The 17,506-nt window shown below is 39.1% G+C and overlaps 1 protein-coding gene across 1 annotated transcript in view; it reads left to right on the top strand.

The window, feature by feature from the left end:
- The window catches only part of LOC149800516 (neutral cholesterol ester hydrolase 1-like), a 33,357-nt gene extending 22,474 nt beyond the window's left edge, over positions 1 to 10,883 (top strand). Inside the window, exon 7 of the mRNA XM_089960149.1 lies at positions 8,933 to 10,883. Within this exon, the coding sequence (XP_089816275.1) occupies positions 8,933 to 9,591 (659 nt within the window). The 3' untranslated portion in view covers positions 9,592 to 10,883. The remainder of the gene's footprint in view (positions 1 to 8,932) is intronic.
- Positions 10,884 to 17,506: the final 6,623 nt, after the last annotated feature.

Genomic DNA, 17,506 nt, shown 5'->3' with positions numbered 1-17,506 from the left:
ATAGTATAATGAATCACTGCAAATGGTTGATGATTGGGTCGACAACCCCGTGCAATAAATCATGTAGAGGAGAATTCTGCGGGTATCATTTACAAAGCGTTCGTAATGGTTCTCTTGGCCCCCTCCCGTGCTTGGTTTGTCACGTCGGTGTAAGAGGAAAATCGCAGTTGTGTATTAATTGTGGCGGAAAGCGATACAGGGAACTAAAACGCTATTATGACAAGCGAATTAAAAACGCTGTCATTGATCCCACCGCTGACTCAGTCATCAAAACCCCCCAAGACTACGTTGAAAGATTCATAATTAAACCAAATAATAAATTAGACAAATAGTATTATTATACAAATGGACCAAGAATTTCAGCCGCATCCTGTGTTCGTCAGTTACGAGGCGTCTCGCGACGGCATTATTAGAAACCGCAAACTGAAGAAGCCAGTTGGTACCGTAAATAATCACGGGTATTTAATGTTTGGTGCCGGAAAGAAGAAATATCTCTGTCACAGAATCATCTATGAATGTTTTCACGGATTAATCGAAAATGGGCTTGTGATTGATCATATTAATAATAATAAGACTGATAATTCTCTTACAAACCTGCAAGCCATCTCTCAGAGTGAAAACACCAAAAAAGGTAAAACAGGGAAGCACGCAAAAAAAGCAAAGAGTGTCAAATCGTTTGATACAACAACGCACGAGGAAAAAACATTTCAGTCGATGAATGCGGCAGGAAAATATTTTGATATTTGTATGCCCGCAGTACGATTTGTTGCAGAACGAGTATATCAAACAGCGATCTCAAAAAAGACGAGTCACAGAATTCGATTTTCATATATAACAGAAATTAGCGAGTGACAAGGTCACCAGCGCCTATGGCGCTGACAAGGCCACCATGACAGTGTGAAACGTTATTGTCTGTTCCGGAAGAAAACAAAGTATGAACACCTCGGAATTGATACACGGGGTTTTCATTTTTTTTATTTAAAAACAAGATGTTTTATAAGAATAATGAATATCGAAGACATCAATAATATATTAGCCGAGATTTCAAAATTAAAAAATCAAGGAATTGAATTATCTGATGGTCTCGACAGTGAAAAAATATTATCCGATTATGAAATTATTAACGAACAGTCGAAACGGGGGCGTTTTACCCTGGCCCGCGAGTATTTTTTTATAAAACGATTACAACATACGATTAATGAGAACCTGTACCACAATGACGCAAATGCATTCATTGGACTATTTACTGCCGTTGAAATAATACGAAAAAAACTCGGACGTGTTTATGAACGACGCCGGGAGATTTCTAGTAAGATCAAAAACATTAGAAGGATTATAGACGAAAACTCCGGCGAGAAATTAGAAATTGCGAAGCAATTGCAATAATGGTAGGCGAATCACTTACTACTCGGCTAGCCAGAGAGCGGCTAGCGGCGCTTAGAAGGTTTATACCGTTACGGGACAGGGTCCGAGAACAACTTCAAACGCGGCAGCAACTACAAACCGATTTTACTGTTGGAAGCGAACAACTCTTTGCCCCGGTAACCAAAGCGACCAAAGATGTTACGGCGGCAACTGTACCCGTTCTTGGTGCGCTTGAAAAGATAGCGGCTCAGACCGAACAAACAAAAAGGTCTTTAGAAACACTTCCTGCAAAAATAGCGGCTGCTACAACACGGAGGCCGCCACCACTCGCTATAACCGAACCACAAGAACCCTATGTTACAATGGCCGATGAAGAAGAATTAGGTGCTACTGCGAAAGAACCAGAAGAAGAAATACCCGAAGAAACACCGGAAGAAGAAATACCGGAAGAAAAAGAGGGGAATATACCCCGTATTGTACTCAAGAAGAGCACAATAGATCAAATTAGAGGCTTCAGCAACAGGGAAGAATTAATTAATTTTACCGCAAACAATTTTGCTAAGAGCATACGAGATAAGAAGCATATCAATAGCGGTTACGAGAAAAATATAAAGTCGTTAAAAGACTGGGCAAGAATAGTGTATTTAGCAAGTAAACATAAAGATGCATTACCACATCATAGTAAATCCGATTACGACGCATTCCACAAGGAAGTTAAGAGTATAACACCAAAAAAAGGAAAAGGATACTCTGTTGGTAAAGAATCCTATGGCGTTACCTGTCCTAATAGTGTTCTCAGTGATATATCACGGCTGGAAGTACTAATCGGAGGAAAACGAGCCGGAAATAACTCTACGGAAATAATCAATGAGGCCGCTGATATTTGCAAGCGTTTATTTGCAGGCGGTATTATGGACATTAATGCATATCGAACGCTCATAGACGAACTCGTGGATGATTAATTGGAAAACTGGTGTTTTTAATAAGGATGATCATACACTACAACCATGATAAACCAGTACTCGTCTACGTGGTAAACTCGCGATTACCTGTTTACCGCGCGTACTATGGAGATGGTCTCGGTAGCACCATTGCGGGGTTATTTACAAGAATGGCTCCAAAAGTAGCGCCGTTAGCCAAACAATTAGGAATGAAGGCTATTGATGTTATTCGTGATAAGGGAATTAGTGCTATTGGAGATGTTGCCGGAAAGGCGCTTTCAGCCGCGCGAGACAAACTAATGTCGTTGGTAAAATCCAGGAGAAAAAAACAGAAACCACCGGTAATGCCATCAACGACAGTGATGCCTGCAAATGTCAGTAAAGTAATAAATAACGCCGTGGAAGAAAAATTAGAGTCGTTGGCGGCTCAGCCATCCGCCGATGCGGCAACCAACGCGCTCATGAACGCGATAGCGGGAAGTGGTTTAAATTCAAAGAATTTACGACGAAAAAATCGCAATTGAAAACATCAACATGATAAATAATAAAATGTTTGCGCGTACCGCTGACCCCGCGTTTGATATGGACGCCCCAGTGCGCAGGGATGATTCTGTCCGTGATTATCAATATTATTCTTATTATGCAGCGCAACCCGACCTACGATCGCGAATTGAACTTCAGGTCCAAGATACCAGTAAATACTTTCTGCCGTGTGAAGCGTTTATCGAAATCGAGGGAGAACTCGTGACAAATGCCGCCGATAATGCACCATACGCAGATGACCATCGTGTTCGAGTTGGCTTCGTCAACAACGGTATCATGGCGTTATTTGAGAGCGCCAGATATCTTATTGACGGGCGAGAAATTGAATCAATAGAACGCGAGGTTGATGTTGCAACGACGATAATTGGGTTGGCGAGATACTCGGATGATTATACAAGATCGGCGGGCCCATCTATAATATTCGCAAAGGACACCACCGATAACGCTGATCATTTTCAGTACGTTAACGTGCTAGTGGAAAAAGATACCGCAGTTAACCAGGTTGAAGCAACCAATCCAGATCGCAGAGCAAAAACAGGCGCTGATTTCACTGTTATAAAAAGTCTTAACGATAATTACAATATGGGATTCGCAGCACGAGTAGGAATGTTGCAAGGACAACGCCGAAAGTTTTCATGCGCGATTCCACTCCATCATATATTTGGATTCTGCAGAAATGTCAGAAAAGTTATCTATGGGGCCAAGCACACAATCGCGCTGACGCGAAGGGGCGATGATAACAATGCAATATGGCATGCTGCTGGCGTCGCTGCCGGTAAAGTCATTTTAACTAAAATGGCATTGTGGATGCCGGTGCTGACTCCATCAGTTACCACGGAAGCACGATTGTTAGCATTTATGGAACAGGAAGGAAAATCGTTGTTGAGTTGGCTAGCGGTAACCACTGATGCTAAAGAGGATAACGTCGCCGATACGTTTACATGGCACCTGGCATCAAAACAAGGTGTTTCAGCCCCGCGTCATATATTCATAGCGCTGCAGAATAGGGAACGATTGGGCAGTCAAGAACGCAGCCATATGATATTTGATCAATTAGGAGTCAGGGATGTTTCGCTGAGAATAAACGGACAACAGGAACCATCCGAGGATATACAGCTTAATTACGGTGACAACCATGTCGCACGTGTGTATCATCGATTGCTGTCATATATGGGTCGTGATCAAAACGTCGACACTGGTTTGCAAATATCACAACTTGATTTTAAAAACCTGTATCCGATTTATTACTTTTCGTTGGAACATCTTGATTTAACGAGACAATCCGTCGTTGATATACACTTCCGAGCTCGTATAGCCCCAGCTGGTGTTAATTACAGAGCGGTCGCTGTCATTCTCAGTGATAAATCAATGCTGCTAGAAGGTGTTGGTGGACGAATGAGAATCGTTGATGCGCCAGTGGAAAACATGTAATTGAAAACACAAAACGCGTTTACAATAAAATGTCGTATAGTGTCGTCAGTGTAGAGTTGACTGATGGTCAAGTCAAGAAATTACGATCAAAGTCGGCTAAACAATGCGGAACCACAATAACGCTGAAGCCGTCGCAGATGGCGGGTGGTAATCATAAGATATCGTTGACGGCGCGTCAAATAAAACATTTCAATAATGCGATGAAGAATAGAAAGGGTGTTCAAATAGATTTTTCAGCCGCAGCAATTAAAAACATGGAAAAGACCGGTGGGATATTTCCGCTGTTAGCTGCGATTCCGGCATTGATTGCCGCGGCCGCACCAGCAGTGGCTAAGGCGGCGGCGTTAGGAGCCGTTGGTACCGCGGCGGGGATGGCATTGAAGAAGGCAACCGGGAAAGGCTACAAAAAAAAACGACCCGTGGCCGGAAAGGGTCTAAGACTACCGGGAACCCCGTATTCATGGTACTCGGGAAAGGGTCTAAGACTACCGGGAACCGTTTATTGACTCCCATGTCTAATTTTGATTTAATAGACGCCGCAAACGCGCTAGCGATAAAAAACTTCAGAGGTGTTTTTATGAGGGATCAATTACCGGCGGCACCAAGGAATATTGAAACAGGCATAATTAACCTCGATGGGTCCTCCGGAGCGGGAACTCATTGGGTTGCATACGCGATTGATCCGCGTGCGATCGTCTATTTTGATTCATACGGGTTAGCCCCGCCGAAAGAGTTCATGCGGTATATCCGGGCGTGTTCGGCCCGGGTTTTTTATTCCACGCTGCCAACACAGCAGTTAAGTGACCCACCGATATGTGGCCGCGAGGTATTGAACGTACTTGCGGCGATTTCATCATCGCGAAAACCACCTCATGTGGTTGTAAACGAATACACTAGTGGGGTCGTAGAAGCTCAACGGATTTTAGAGAATAACATTTACAATAATAATGATTGATATCTGGGGACGACCGGTTTCGGCGTTGAAAAAGCCCACGGAAACGGCCGCCACCGATGACATAAAAAAACTAATCGATGATGAAATCGCTGATACGTTGAATCTAACAAGTGTTGACCCGGGCGAAATAGTTGTATTTCAAGACCGCCAGGGTAAATTGAAATCCAGTAATGTGTCACTAAATGACGTTTTAATACGACAGCGTGATGCCGCCGAGAACGCTATCGTGTTGTATACCGGCGACGGACGACTCAAACCGGGTGAAGATATATCGATAATAAATGGAAAAATAAGTACACTTGGCGACAATTATATAACCATGTCGGATTCGTTAAAAAATTTATTATACAAATTTAACATACAAGCAATTCAGTTCGAGGGGGTACAAGTATCCGTCGCCGGTATGCAATTCATTATCAGTAGTTTTTTTGGAACCGCGATGATAGCCGAACCAAATCTTGAAACAATAAGAGATGCTATTTTGGAGTTTACGGCGATGTCAGCCAATTTATCCTCGTTACGAAAAAATGTTAACAAGATTGATAGCGCCGTTGATAAATTCTTTGGTAAAAAAAATATCAAACCGGATGAAATCACAATAACTATAAATGATATCACTGCGTATGGACAGGAAATAAAAACAATCAAAACTAATGTTGAAGAGAACAAAAAAAGCATAAACGGGAATATATATGAAATAGGAACGATCAAAACTGATGTTGAAGCGATTAAGGACAGACTACCTAGAATGACAGAGCAACTCGAAAAAATGAAAACACCTCATGGGATCATCGGCAGTGGCGTATACACGGTTCAATACGGATCATTCGATTGGACTCCTACGCGTAATGCAATAGATGTCACCGCAATTGTTAAGGGTATTTATCGATTGACATTGATTTCGGCGATGCAGTTCAATATATCATCGTCGAGTTCATCCGGGTTTAACAATACAATATCAACAATTATTGACAAGAATACAGCCGAACAGTTTATAATTAGAGCCGTTGATAGCAGTCTATTTAGAACAAACATCACATGGTATGTGGAATTTGTAGCGAATCTAAGTAATTAAAAACACTAGCTCTTTTAAAATAAAAATGACCACCAAGGAAATTGAATCAGAGGTATCACCGACGTCACATCAATATCGATTCGATACCGCAAAAGAATTTTCCGCGAACTTGAAAACGCTTTCCGAACAATACCGTGCAAAAATAAAAAAATACCGCAGAAAAATAACCACCATCGACGCGGTCGTGTACTCGGTGTCGGGTATAGTAGCTGGCGCCGGTGTTATTTTATCCACGGTGACCACGATAACCCCGATCGCTGTTCCAATCGCTGTCTCCGCAATGACAACAGTTGCTGGAGTTGCCAACGCAATCACTAGGAAGATATCATCGTGTTTTCAGAAAAAACTCAACGAGTATACAGTAAAACATCAAATAGTATCCGACGCATACTCGAAATTATCCGGGTTGATCTCGTTATCGATTGATAATTTGTTCGTATCCGATGTTGAATTCTCCACGATGGTCCAGTTGTATAGCTCCGCGATGTCAAAAATCGAGGATTTTCAACTGGAAGCCGGAACCACCTGGTTGTTGAAATTAGACACTAAAGACAACGAATAATAATAATGTCGCTGAACCCCGAAGGGTCTCAATTACTTCAGCGGATCGCGGAGAATACCACTCCGGTACAAACAAATATGATATCGATAACGTCAACAAAACCCGAATTCAGTGTGAACTTCCCATCGCCGGTTCCAGTGAAGGAAATAGCGCTGGCAAAATTGCGAGTATATCACAGTTGGCCTAATATTCGAGCAGACGCATTTAACGGACAACAACCTAATAACTCGCTGGTTTTTGCATGGACAAATAAGCCCGATGGAACCCCAGACTGGAATGAGGTTACAATACCAACTGGGTCATACCAAATAGAACAAATCAATAAAGAATTTCAACGCAGGATAAAATCGATCACAGGAAAAGAATCAAAAATCGCTATTACGGTTCATGAACCGACGTTATCGTCGACGATTGAAATAAGCACACCGGGGTATATGGTTGATATTTATAACAGTTCAATAAGAACCATACTAGGATGGCCTAAGAACCCACCCGAGGACTTGCACACGAATGCGAAATCGTATCATGAAATTACCCCCCGGTATCTAGGTAATTTATCTACTATAAAAAGCACGTTATCACCCAGTTGGTTTTTATTTCAAGACAGGAATATCATGCAGTGGTATTTTCAGCATAAGAAAACTACTGAATCGGTCGCCATATTAACATTTATTTTAAGTGATATCACTGATATGTTTGCCGAGATTAATCATTATTACCAATTACAACTAGAACAGCTACGGCAAACAAAAACACGAAAACACGTTGAGGTGTTAAATCAACTCATATCAGACATGGAATATATCAATGAACGAGTCGTTAAAATGATATCCGATAACAGCGATGGTAGTAAACAAAAATTCCTAACCGAGTATAATATCACAGAAGCCGATTTACCCGATTTCAAGTTTCCAGGATACAACGCGCCAGAACTAAGAAAGTCTCTTGATGATTTTCTCGGTCCATCAACTAATATCCTCAAACACGATAACGGAGATGGTGGTAGGCATATCGCCCCGTACAACGTAAATATCGCATCGGTGATAGCGATTAATCTAGTGTGTGATGTTATCGAAGGGAGTTACCAGGTGGATACCAAGCAATCAAATCAAGCTCAACAGGGGTATATCCTTTATTCGTTTTCACCAACAGCCCCTCCGGGATTTTTAATCATTGAGAGTCCGATTAATCCGGTCTATATGCGATGCCATGATCGGTTTTTAACGAGAATTAATTTCAGACTTACCGATCAGTCAAATAACCTAATTGATCTACAGGAGGAGGAGTTAGTGATCACTCTGTTTGTAAGATCATTGTAAATAACTACTCAGCAGCAGGGGGGGCGATGACATCGACGCGGTCGTCGATGTGCTTACCGGACGCTGACGACGCTGGGGATCGGCACGCAGAAGGTGTTAATTAAACCAAATGACGTTTGGACGATCCCCCAACGACGACGTCGTTTTTTTTTTACCAGGCGCTGACGACACTAGATCGTTGAGTGCAGAAAGTAATAATTAAGCAAAATAACGATTGGACAAAATGTCCGATTCGCCCCCCCTGCTGCTCAAGAATCTAAGAATTCTTTAATAATACCAAATGCGCATGCTCCAAAATGTATTACACTGTTTTACAAATTTGTAACAATTTATACCATGTGAGCTATTTTCAGCATTTAGTAAATTAAAACCTATGTCACTGCAATCCATATAAGTTCAAAAGGTTCAATAGTGGGACTATACATTAATCCAAAATCCAAAATAATATGAAATCCTGTCCATTTATATCATCATTTATCATACAGTTATATTAAAATAGAAAATAAGCATCCTGTCAAAAGCGCCATGTATCTATGCCTTCTCTTTTCCTCCATTTTTGAACAAATTCCATTTGAATAAACAAGACCTTCGTTGGCTTATATGTACTTACGAATATCTAGTATGCGTGTAAATGAATAAAAGAGAAATCACATTTTTTTAAAACCCACTGAAGACGTATGCGCTTCATTTATTATTGTATTCTTTGCAAACATATTCCTAGATTCTAATATTAACTTGTAGGTGATAGTGCCGGCGGTAATCTTGCGATGTCGGTTGCTCTCAGGCTATCTCAAGAACTGGATTCCCCTAAATTGGCGGCACAAGGTTTGATTTACCCTGTACTGCAGGGTATTAACTTCCTGCTCCCTTCCTACATACAGAACAGTAACGGTCCAGCCTTCATAACAGGGGACACAATGGCGGAATATTTCCTCTCGTACATGATTGGCGACTGGAAATATCAGTCTCATTTCTCAACCAATAACCACACATCTCCCGCTATTAAACAATCCGAATATGCTAGATACGTCAGTCACGAACTGTTGCCGGACGAATTCCAAGCCATCATTGAAGATGACTACGGCGACAATTATGGCGATGAGGATGTTTCGGAAAAATTAGAACCTTATCTCCTTGACTCAAACTTTGCACCGTTAATGGCAACAGACAGTGCTCTTGCAAAGCTTCCTCCAACATGCATGGTGACGACTAACTTTGACGTGTTACGAGACGATGGATTTTTGCTAGAGAAAAGATTGAGACGAATTGGAAAGGAGGTAACTCATCAATACTATCCTGGATATGAGCACGGTTTTCTAATGCACTTGGCCATGTACGATGGAAGTCTGCCAGCAGTTCAGAGATTTTGCAAATGCATGCTGAATTACATCAAAAGCTAATGGCATTGCTTTGCTATTTAAAATATATTTTAACTTGAAACCATCCCAGGTTTATTACTCTGACTTTCGATAACTTAAACACCAACATGTTTCAATATTTTAATAGTTCAGAATATTATTTAAAATTGTATTCAATTTTCAGCCGATTATTATTCTTTCCTTGGCAGCAATGAGTCTTTCTTAATCGTTTTAACCCCACCCCACCCCATGATGAAATTAATACACTTGTCGGATCGTCCTTTACCAAATCATGATAACGAGCACGAAAAAAACCACTTGACATAAATAGAACGTTAGAACAATATCCACCTGAAGATAAGCTAAATACACGTTTGCAACATTTAAGTGTATATCTTTAGGAGGGGGTGTTGGTAAGGTGTGAATACTGTATGGTATATTGATGAGGTGTGAGTACTGTTCGGTGTGTTTGTCAGGTGTAAATACTGTATGGTATGCTGGTCATGTGTGAATACTGTATGGTTTGTTTGTGAGGTGTGAATACTGTGTGGTTGTTTGTGAAGTGTGAATACTGTATGGTCTGTTACTGATGTCTGAATAATTTGTGCTGTGTTGTTTTTGTGAAGTGTGAATACTGTGTGGTGTGTTTGTGAGGTGTGAATACTGTGTGGTGTGTTTGTGAGGTGTGAATATATGGTCTGTTTGTGATGTGTGAATACTGCATGTTGTGCTTGCGATGTGTGAATACTGTGTGTTGTGTTTTGAGGTGTGAATACTGTATGGTCTGTTAGTGACGTGTGAATAATGTGTGTTGTGTTCGTGTTATGTGAATACTGTGTGGTGTGTTTGTGAGGTGTGAATACTGTATGTTGTGTTTTTGAGGTGCGAATACTGTATGGTATGTTAGTGACGTGTTAATACTGTGTGGTGTGTTTGTCAGGTGTGAGTATTGTGTGTTGTGTTGTGTTTGTGAGGTGTGAATACTGTGTGGTGTGTTTGAGGTGTGAATACTGTATGGTCTGTTTGTGAGGTGTGACTAATGTGTGGTGTGTTTATGAGGTGTAAATACTCCTGATGTCTGGAAACTTTTCTTTTGAGTATAATTTTCTCAATTTTTATGTTGAATATTCAAACAGTTTTAATAAATTTTAGTCAGTAATATTTGTTTTCAGAGGTTTGAAATAAAATAGATTATTATATTTGCTTACATACTGGAAAAACTAAACAATGTTGTACCAACAAAAATCAAAAACAAACGATGAAATAAAATATGGCATTATAATTTGTCTTTTCATGTATTTTTACACTTACAATAAAAAGACTGGAATATATAACTCCTAGTTGGGTCCTTTACACAGTGACATTACAACGAACAATGGAAGCGCTATAAATAAACTGTTTACATTATCTTATATTATAATATTTTAAGTAATATTGATACCTAAATTAGTTCGAACAGCCGTGCCCTTCTTGTATGTTATCAATAAGATTACTGCGTGCCCTTTTTGTATGTTATCGATGTGATTACTGCATGCTCATCTTGTGTGTTATCAATGTGATTAGTGCGTGCCCTTCCTGTATGTTATCAATGCGATTACTGTGTGTCCTTCCTGTATGTTATCAATGTGATTACTGTGTGCCCTTCTTGAATGTTATCAATGCGATTACTGTGTGCCCTTCTTGTATGTTATCAATGTGATTACTGCTTGCTCATCTTGTATGTTATCAATGCGATTACTGCGTGCCCTTCTTGTATGTTATCAATATGATTACTGCATGCCCTTCTTGTACGCTATCAATGTGATTACTGCTTGCTCATCTTGTATGTTATCAATGTGATTACTGCGTGCCCTTCTTGTATATTATCAATGTGACTACTGTATGCCCTTCTTGTAGGTTATCACTGTGATTACTGCGTGCCCTTCTTCAAAAACCGGAAGTGGTCTAGGAACATGTATTTACAGTGTTCTTGCCGATGATGACCGACTATAAATTCGGATCGGAGGAAAATGCTCAGGAAATAATTATCCAGAAATTATTAATGAAATATCTTATATTTACCGAAGGTTGTTTACTGGTGGTATTATGGATCGTAACACTTATCATTATCTCTTTAATGAAATTGTCGATGATAATCACAGCGACTGAAAACAATTAATTAATCAGCATGTACTTTAAAATGATTATACACAATGCTCAATGTGGGCGTGTAATAGTTAGGGTAGAAATGCACAATTGTCAAGTTACAAAGTGATTTACGAAGATGGACTTGGTGATGTTGTTCAGGGTTTATTTAAGAGAATAGCTCCAAAAGCAATACCGATTGCAAACCAATTAGGGATGAAAGCTATTGAAACTATTCGCGATAAAGGTATTGGTGCTGTTGGTAATTTGCATCGATCAAATAAAGATTAGCTCGATTAGTACGAAGAAAACTACGACCAGTACAATCACCCAGCACTGCAGTTATGCCTGCAAATATTAGTAAAAAAATTAAGCAAGCTGCAAACAAAAAACTAGCAGAGCTGGCTGTTAATGAAGTTGTTCCTACAAAGTTGACTAATGAAATTATACCGACAAATGCAAGTTTCATTTCAGGAATTGGTCTTCGTGTTAGACCAGGATAGTTATAAAAAGATGTTCAAGCGTATATCCGATCCAGCGTTTGATATGGATGCACTAGTTCTCAAGACGAATCTTATGACGCACGTGTACATAACTCACGAGGAAGAATCGAACTACAAGTTCAAGATACAAGCAGATATTTCTTACCTGCTGAAGCATTTATTGAAGTAGAAGGAGAGCTTGTAACAGCTGTCCTTCTTAATACAGCATATGGAGCTGATGCCATAATTGGTTTTGCAAACAACTTTATCATGGCGTTACTTGATTGCGCTACGTACATAATTGACGGAAAAAATATTGAAATAATTCAATAAACGTTGATGTTGATGCAATGGTAATAAATTTAGCAAGATATTCAGATGATTATACAAGGTCAGCTGGTCTGTCAATGACGTTCGCCAAAGATAATACTGATCACCCTGATCCCAGACAACATTTAAAAGTACAAGTGGCACGAGTTACTGCGACTGATCCACAACCAGCTGGAGTGATAGACAGACCCGGTGCTGATTTTTTTTTTTTTTGTAACAGAGCGTCAACGGCAATTACAATTTAGGATTTGCTATATGCAAATCAATGTTGAAAGATGGTCGTAGAAGATTTTCATGCGCAATTCCATTATCATATATCTTTGGATTTTGTAGAAATGTCAGAAAAGTTATCTTTGGAGTGAATCATACAGTTGTACTTGTGAGAAAGGGTAATTATAATTATGATATTTTGGCTATGAGCTGCTGCTGCTGGTAAAATAATATTTAAAATTTCACTGTGGATGCCAGTAATGACTCCAACAATTGGTGAAGAAGAAAGATTAATTAATTTTATGAATTCAGGCGGAAAATCATTGTTATTGTGGTCAACAGTAACTACAGATTGCATTCAGAGTAATATTGCTGGGTAAATTGCATGGCATACTGCGTCACAACAGTGAATTTCTGCACCGATGCATATATGTATCGCGTTACAAAATGCTGAACGATTAGATAATCAAAAAGGGAGTCATATGATATTTAACAACCTTGCAGTTAGTGAAGTTTCTTTACGGATAATGGACATCAGGAACCATCTGAAGATATAACTTTAAGTTTTGAAAATAACCATATATCACGTGCATATCGTCAATTAATGACATTTATTGGACGTGATCAAAATGGAGATACCGGTTACAAATATTACAGTTAGATTTTAGAAATCTGTATCCGATCTATTACTTTTCATTGAAACATTTAGATTTACTTAAACAATCTGTTGTTGATATTCACTTTCGAGATCATGTGAATCCAGGTGCTGGTGTTAATTACAGAGCAATCGCAGTTATACTGTTTCTTGAATGTACTGGAGGACGAATGAGAGTTATTGATGCTGCAATAGAAAACTTGTAATTAAATTGATCACATTTATAAATGTCATATCATCATGTTAGTGTCAGTCTGACTCTGGGGCCCCGAGTGGCCGAGTGGTCTAAAGCGCTGTCGATTACGGATTACTGCCATCTCACCTGTCTGCGTGGGTTCGAGTCTCGGATTGGTATGTTTGAAAGCTCGCCAGTAGCTTCTCGTGGGTTGGTGGTTCTTTTCTGGGGTTTTCCAGGATTCTTCCTCCACCATTAATACTGGCCTACATGTATAGCCTATCGTGTGCTGTAAAATGGCGTTAAACCCTACAAGAAAAACAATATCAGTTTGACTCCTGGTCAGATTAAAATGATTCAGTCAAGTTCAGCGAAAAATTGCGGAATAAAAATATCACTAAGAAAAGATCAGATAACACGTGGTCAAAATAAACTATCATTGTCATAACGTCAATTCAGACACTTCAATAACACCCCAGAACAGGCGTTAAACTCAAACCTTCTGCTGGTGCGGTTAAAGACACAATTAAAAAGGCGGTATATTTCCACATCTTGCAGCTATACCAGGGCTAATAGCCTCTGCAGGGCCAATGTCAAATTTTGATTTACTTGATTCTGCTAAACAAAATTAAATATCAAAAGTTTTTTAGGTTGCATACGCGATTGATCCAAGTGGAATTATTTATTTTGATTCTGATGGGTTGGATCCACCAAAAGAATTTATAAGTTACGTGAAATCAATAAAAACTCCAGCTTGGTATTCAACATTACCAACACAGACAAAAACCGAACGGTCAATATGCAGCCGTGAAGATATTGTTGTACTCGACGCTATATCTTCATCAACATTACCACCTCATAAAGTCGTGCACAAGTATACAAGTAGCCGTTAATCATTTTAAACAGATCTTATAGCATAATGGTAGATATTTTCAGAAGATCTTCTTCTATCAAAGAAAAGAAGAAAAAAGAAAAGATGATATCGATTTGTCGAATTACGCAACTAAAGATGAGCTTGCCGATATTATGATCTTCTCTGGAGTTTATCGAGATGAAGTTGTTATTTTTCAGGGTAAATACTGAGTTTTGAAGACGAGTAATATTAAATGGAATGTTCGTAGAGTTCTCGGTGCTACTATGGATAATATTCCAGTATTTACTGACGGCGGTAGAATCAGAGACTCAAATATATCAATATCAACTTTTAGAAATGAAACTGCAAAACGTGTTGCTAATCCTTTACGATCTACCGGTGATACAATGACAGGTGAACTCAGCAAGAATGGAAATAAAATAGTTGTTTTAAGAGATCCAAAATCTGATAAAGATGCCGCAACAAAAAATATATAGACACAGTAGATAACAAATTAACCACGCTGAGAGTTGAATATGTTTATAAACTGTCGTAGAAATGTTAGAACAATAAATGAAATCGCAGAGAAATTCTTTGGAATACCGTTGACTGTTGAAGTAAAACTCTCTGAAATTAACACAAAACTCTGCGATATTAAAACAACTATGTCAGACATCAAAACGTTTAATAAACGATGAGGTGTTATCGGAGATTCTAAATCATTTTCAGAGTTAATCACGATGACGCCGAGTAATATCGATGATATTAGAAATATAATTAGGTGTTATATGTGGAATTCCTGATATCGTTAAAAAATGTAATCTGATTAAAATTCCCCACAAGCAGATTATCAACGTGGTATATACAGGAGAGTCTGACCAAGATTTATGGTCACCACTCAATAAAATCATTAAACATGGCGCTGAAGTTACCGGTATATACAGGCTCTCAGTACTTGTAACTTGTAACATTTATAATATCTACCACAATTTCACGGCATTATCCACTGACTCCGTCATGTGGATCTCCTGGATCTATGTTAGTGATGTCAGATCCAAACGACGAAGAAACATTTACTGTGGAAAACGAAAGCAGCAGAGAGGGTGGACAGACCTTTGTATGAAAAGCGTCGAAACGTCGAAAATAAGCCTTCCTACAAACGGTCGAAAAAAAAAAGTGTCGACAGATTTAAAAAAGCGTCGACACTTTACTGAGAAAATCTCTATGGAATTTGTCTAATTAATATTACTCCATTGTCGTTGGTGATTTTTTCTAGTTTATTATGCACGCGTTTTACGCAATTACGTCCTCGCGAGGTCCCCCACCCCCTCTGCTGCTATAATTAAATCATTATGTTATAATAAAATGGTACATCCGGAATCTCATACTGCAAGGATAGCTCGAGAACGATTAGAAGCAATCAAAAAATTTCTTCCTGTTAGAGATTCATTCAGAAAAAACTACAAGCGCAGCAGGAAGCACAAGTTGAGTACGAAGAAGACACTGAAAAACTATTTAAACCCGTCACTACAGCTACTAAAAAAGCTGCAGCGGCTGTTGAAAAAACTATATGGGGAGATATTGAGGAGGAAGATGAGAAGAGGAAAAAAGGTATTTTTCCAGTATTAGAACAAACTGCAGCGCAGACTGAAAAAATAGCAAGAAGAACCAAACAAACAAAAAAGATTTTACGAGATCTTCCAACTGATATAGCTGCAGCTCAACCTCCACCCGTCGATGAAGAAATACTTGAAGATATTGGAAAACTTCGTACTGAAGTCGCCGACGTGAGAAAAGAACATACACCTGAACCCAAACCAATAGAAGAAAACTTAGAATTGATTGCAAGATTAGGAAAGGGTTTGTCGAGGATATTAGAAATACTAAAAGAGAAAAATTACCCGAAACAATATTATTTGGTATATATAATAAATCTGAAATTCTATAACCCCGTCATGAAAAAGTCAGTGATGATAATCTTATTAAATGGATATATCGCGTATATAGAAACAAAAAACAAGTCAGAGATCTAGAATATAAAAATCTTGTTAAAGAAGTAAAAAGACTTTATAGAGAGAAAATAAAACAACTAGAACAACAACAACTCTCTCAGCAGGAACCTTCATATCAACTTCCTCCACCTCTGCAACAAATAGAACAACAACACTCTTCTTCACCGCAGAAAGAGATGATGTTGAAACCATCTAGAGAGAAAAGGGAACAGATGGCAAAAGAAATGAAGCAAAACGTAGAAGAAGAATGGAAACAAAGAGAAGAAATATTCAGAGATATAGAAACTAAACAACGGGAGAAATTACGTTCACTGGGTAAAGAAAGTGATCCTGGCGATGATTCTTTTGACGCTACTGGAAGTGGTCTTTCTTCCCTGAATACAGTGGGAAATAATTTTGTTTGTCCCGATAATATCCTCAATCATGTGTCACGGTTAGAAGTTCTCATAGGGGGAAAACGTGCCGGAAATAACTCACCAGAAATATCCAATGAAGCAGCTGATATTTGTCGGCGATTATTTCAAGGTGGTATCATGGATATCGGCGTTTACAGAAAACTTATCGATGAACTTGTTGATGATTATAGTGACTAGTTTGTTAGATAAATGGTCAATAAAATAAGACGATAGTACACAATAATCATCGTAAATCCGTACAGGTCAGAGCGGTAAACTCACGATTACCAATCTATGGGGCAATTTACGGAGATGGACTTGGTAATATTGTACGGGATTATTTACAAGGATAGATCCAAAAGTAGCACCTGTTGCAAAACAATTATCGATGAAAGCTATTGATATTGTTCGTGAAAAAACTCCTGGTGCAATTGTCAATGTTGCTGGTAAGGCGTTCTCGGCGATCAAAGATAGACTAGCATGATTAATAAGACGAAAACGACAACCAGTAAAATTACCGAGTACTGAAGTGATGCCCGCAGATGTCAATAAAATTCACGACGCCAAGAAAGAATTTCACGCAGATGGTGCATCTCATGTCTGGTCAACGTTCAAGATTATTCGCATTGACAAAGTCAAGGCCAAAGGTGTCGACGGTATCATCGACGCTACGATGAATGACAAAAGAACAGCAGCTATTATTAAACAGCTCGATGATAGA

This window comes from Sinohyriopsis cumingii, chromosome 5 (genome assembly GCF_028554795.1).
Source record: "Sinohyriopsis cumingii isolate HCF-2022 chromosome 5, ASM2855479v2, whole genome shotgun sequence".
NCBI classification, from domain to species: Eukaryota; Metazoa; Mollusca; class Bivalvia; order Unionida; family Unionidae; genus Sinohyriopsis; species Sinohyriopsis cumingii.
Note: the sequence above shows the minus strand (reverse complement) of the source record. Positions and strands in the feature narration are given on the sequence as shown.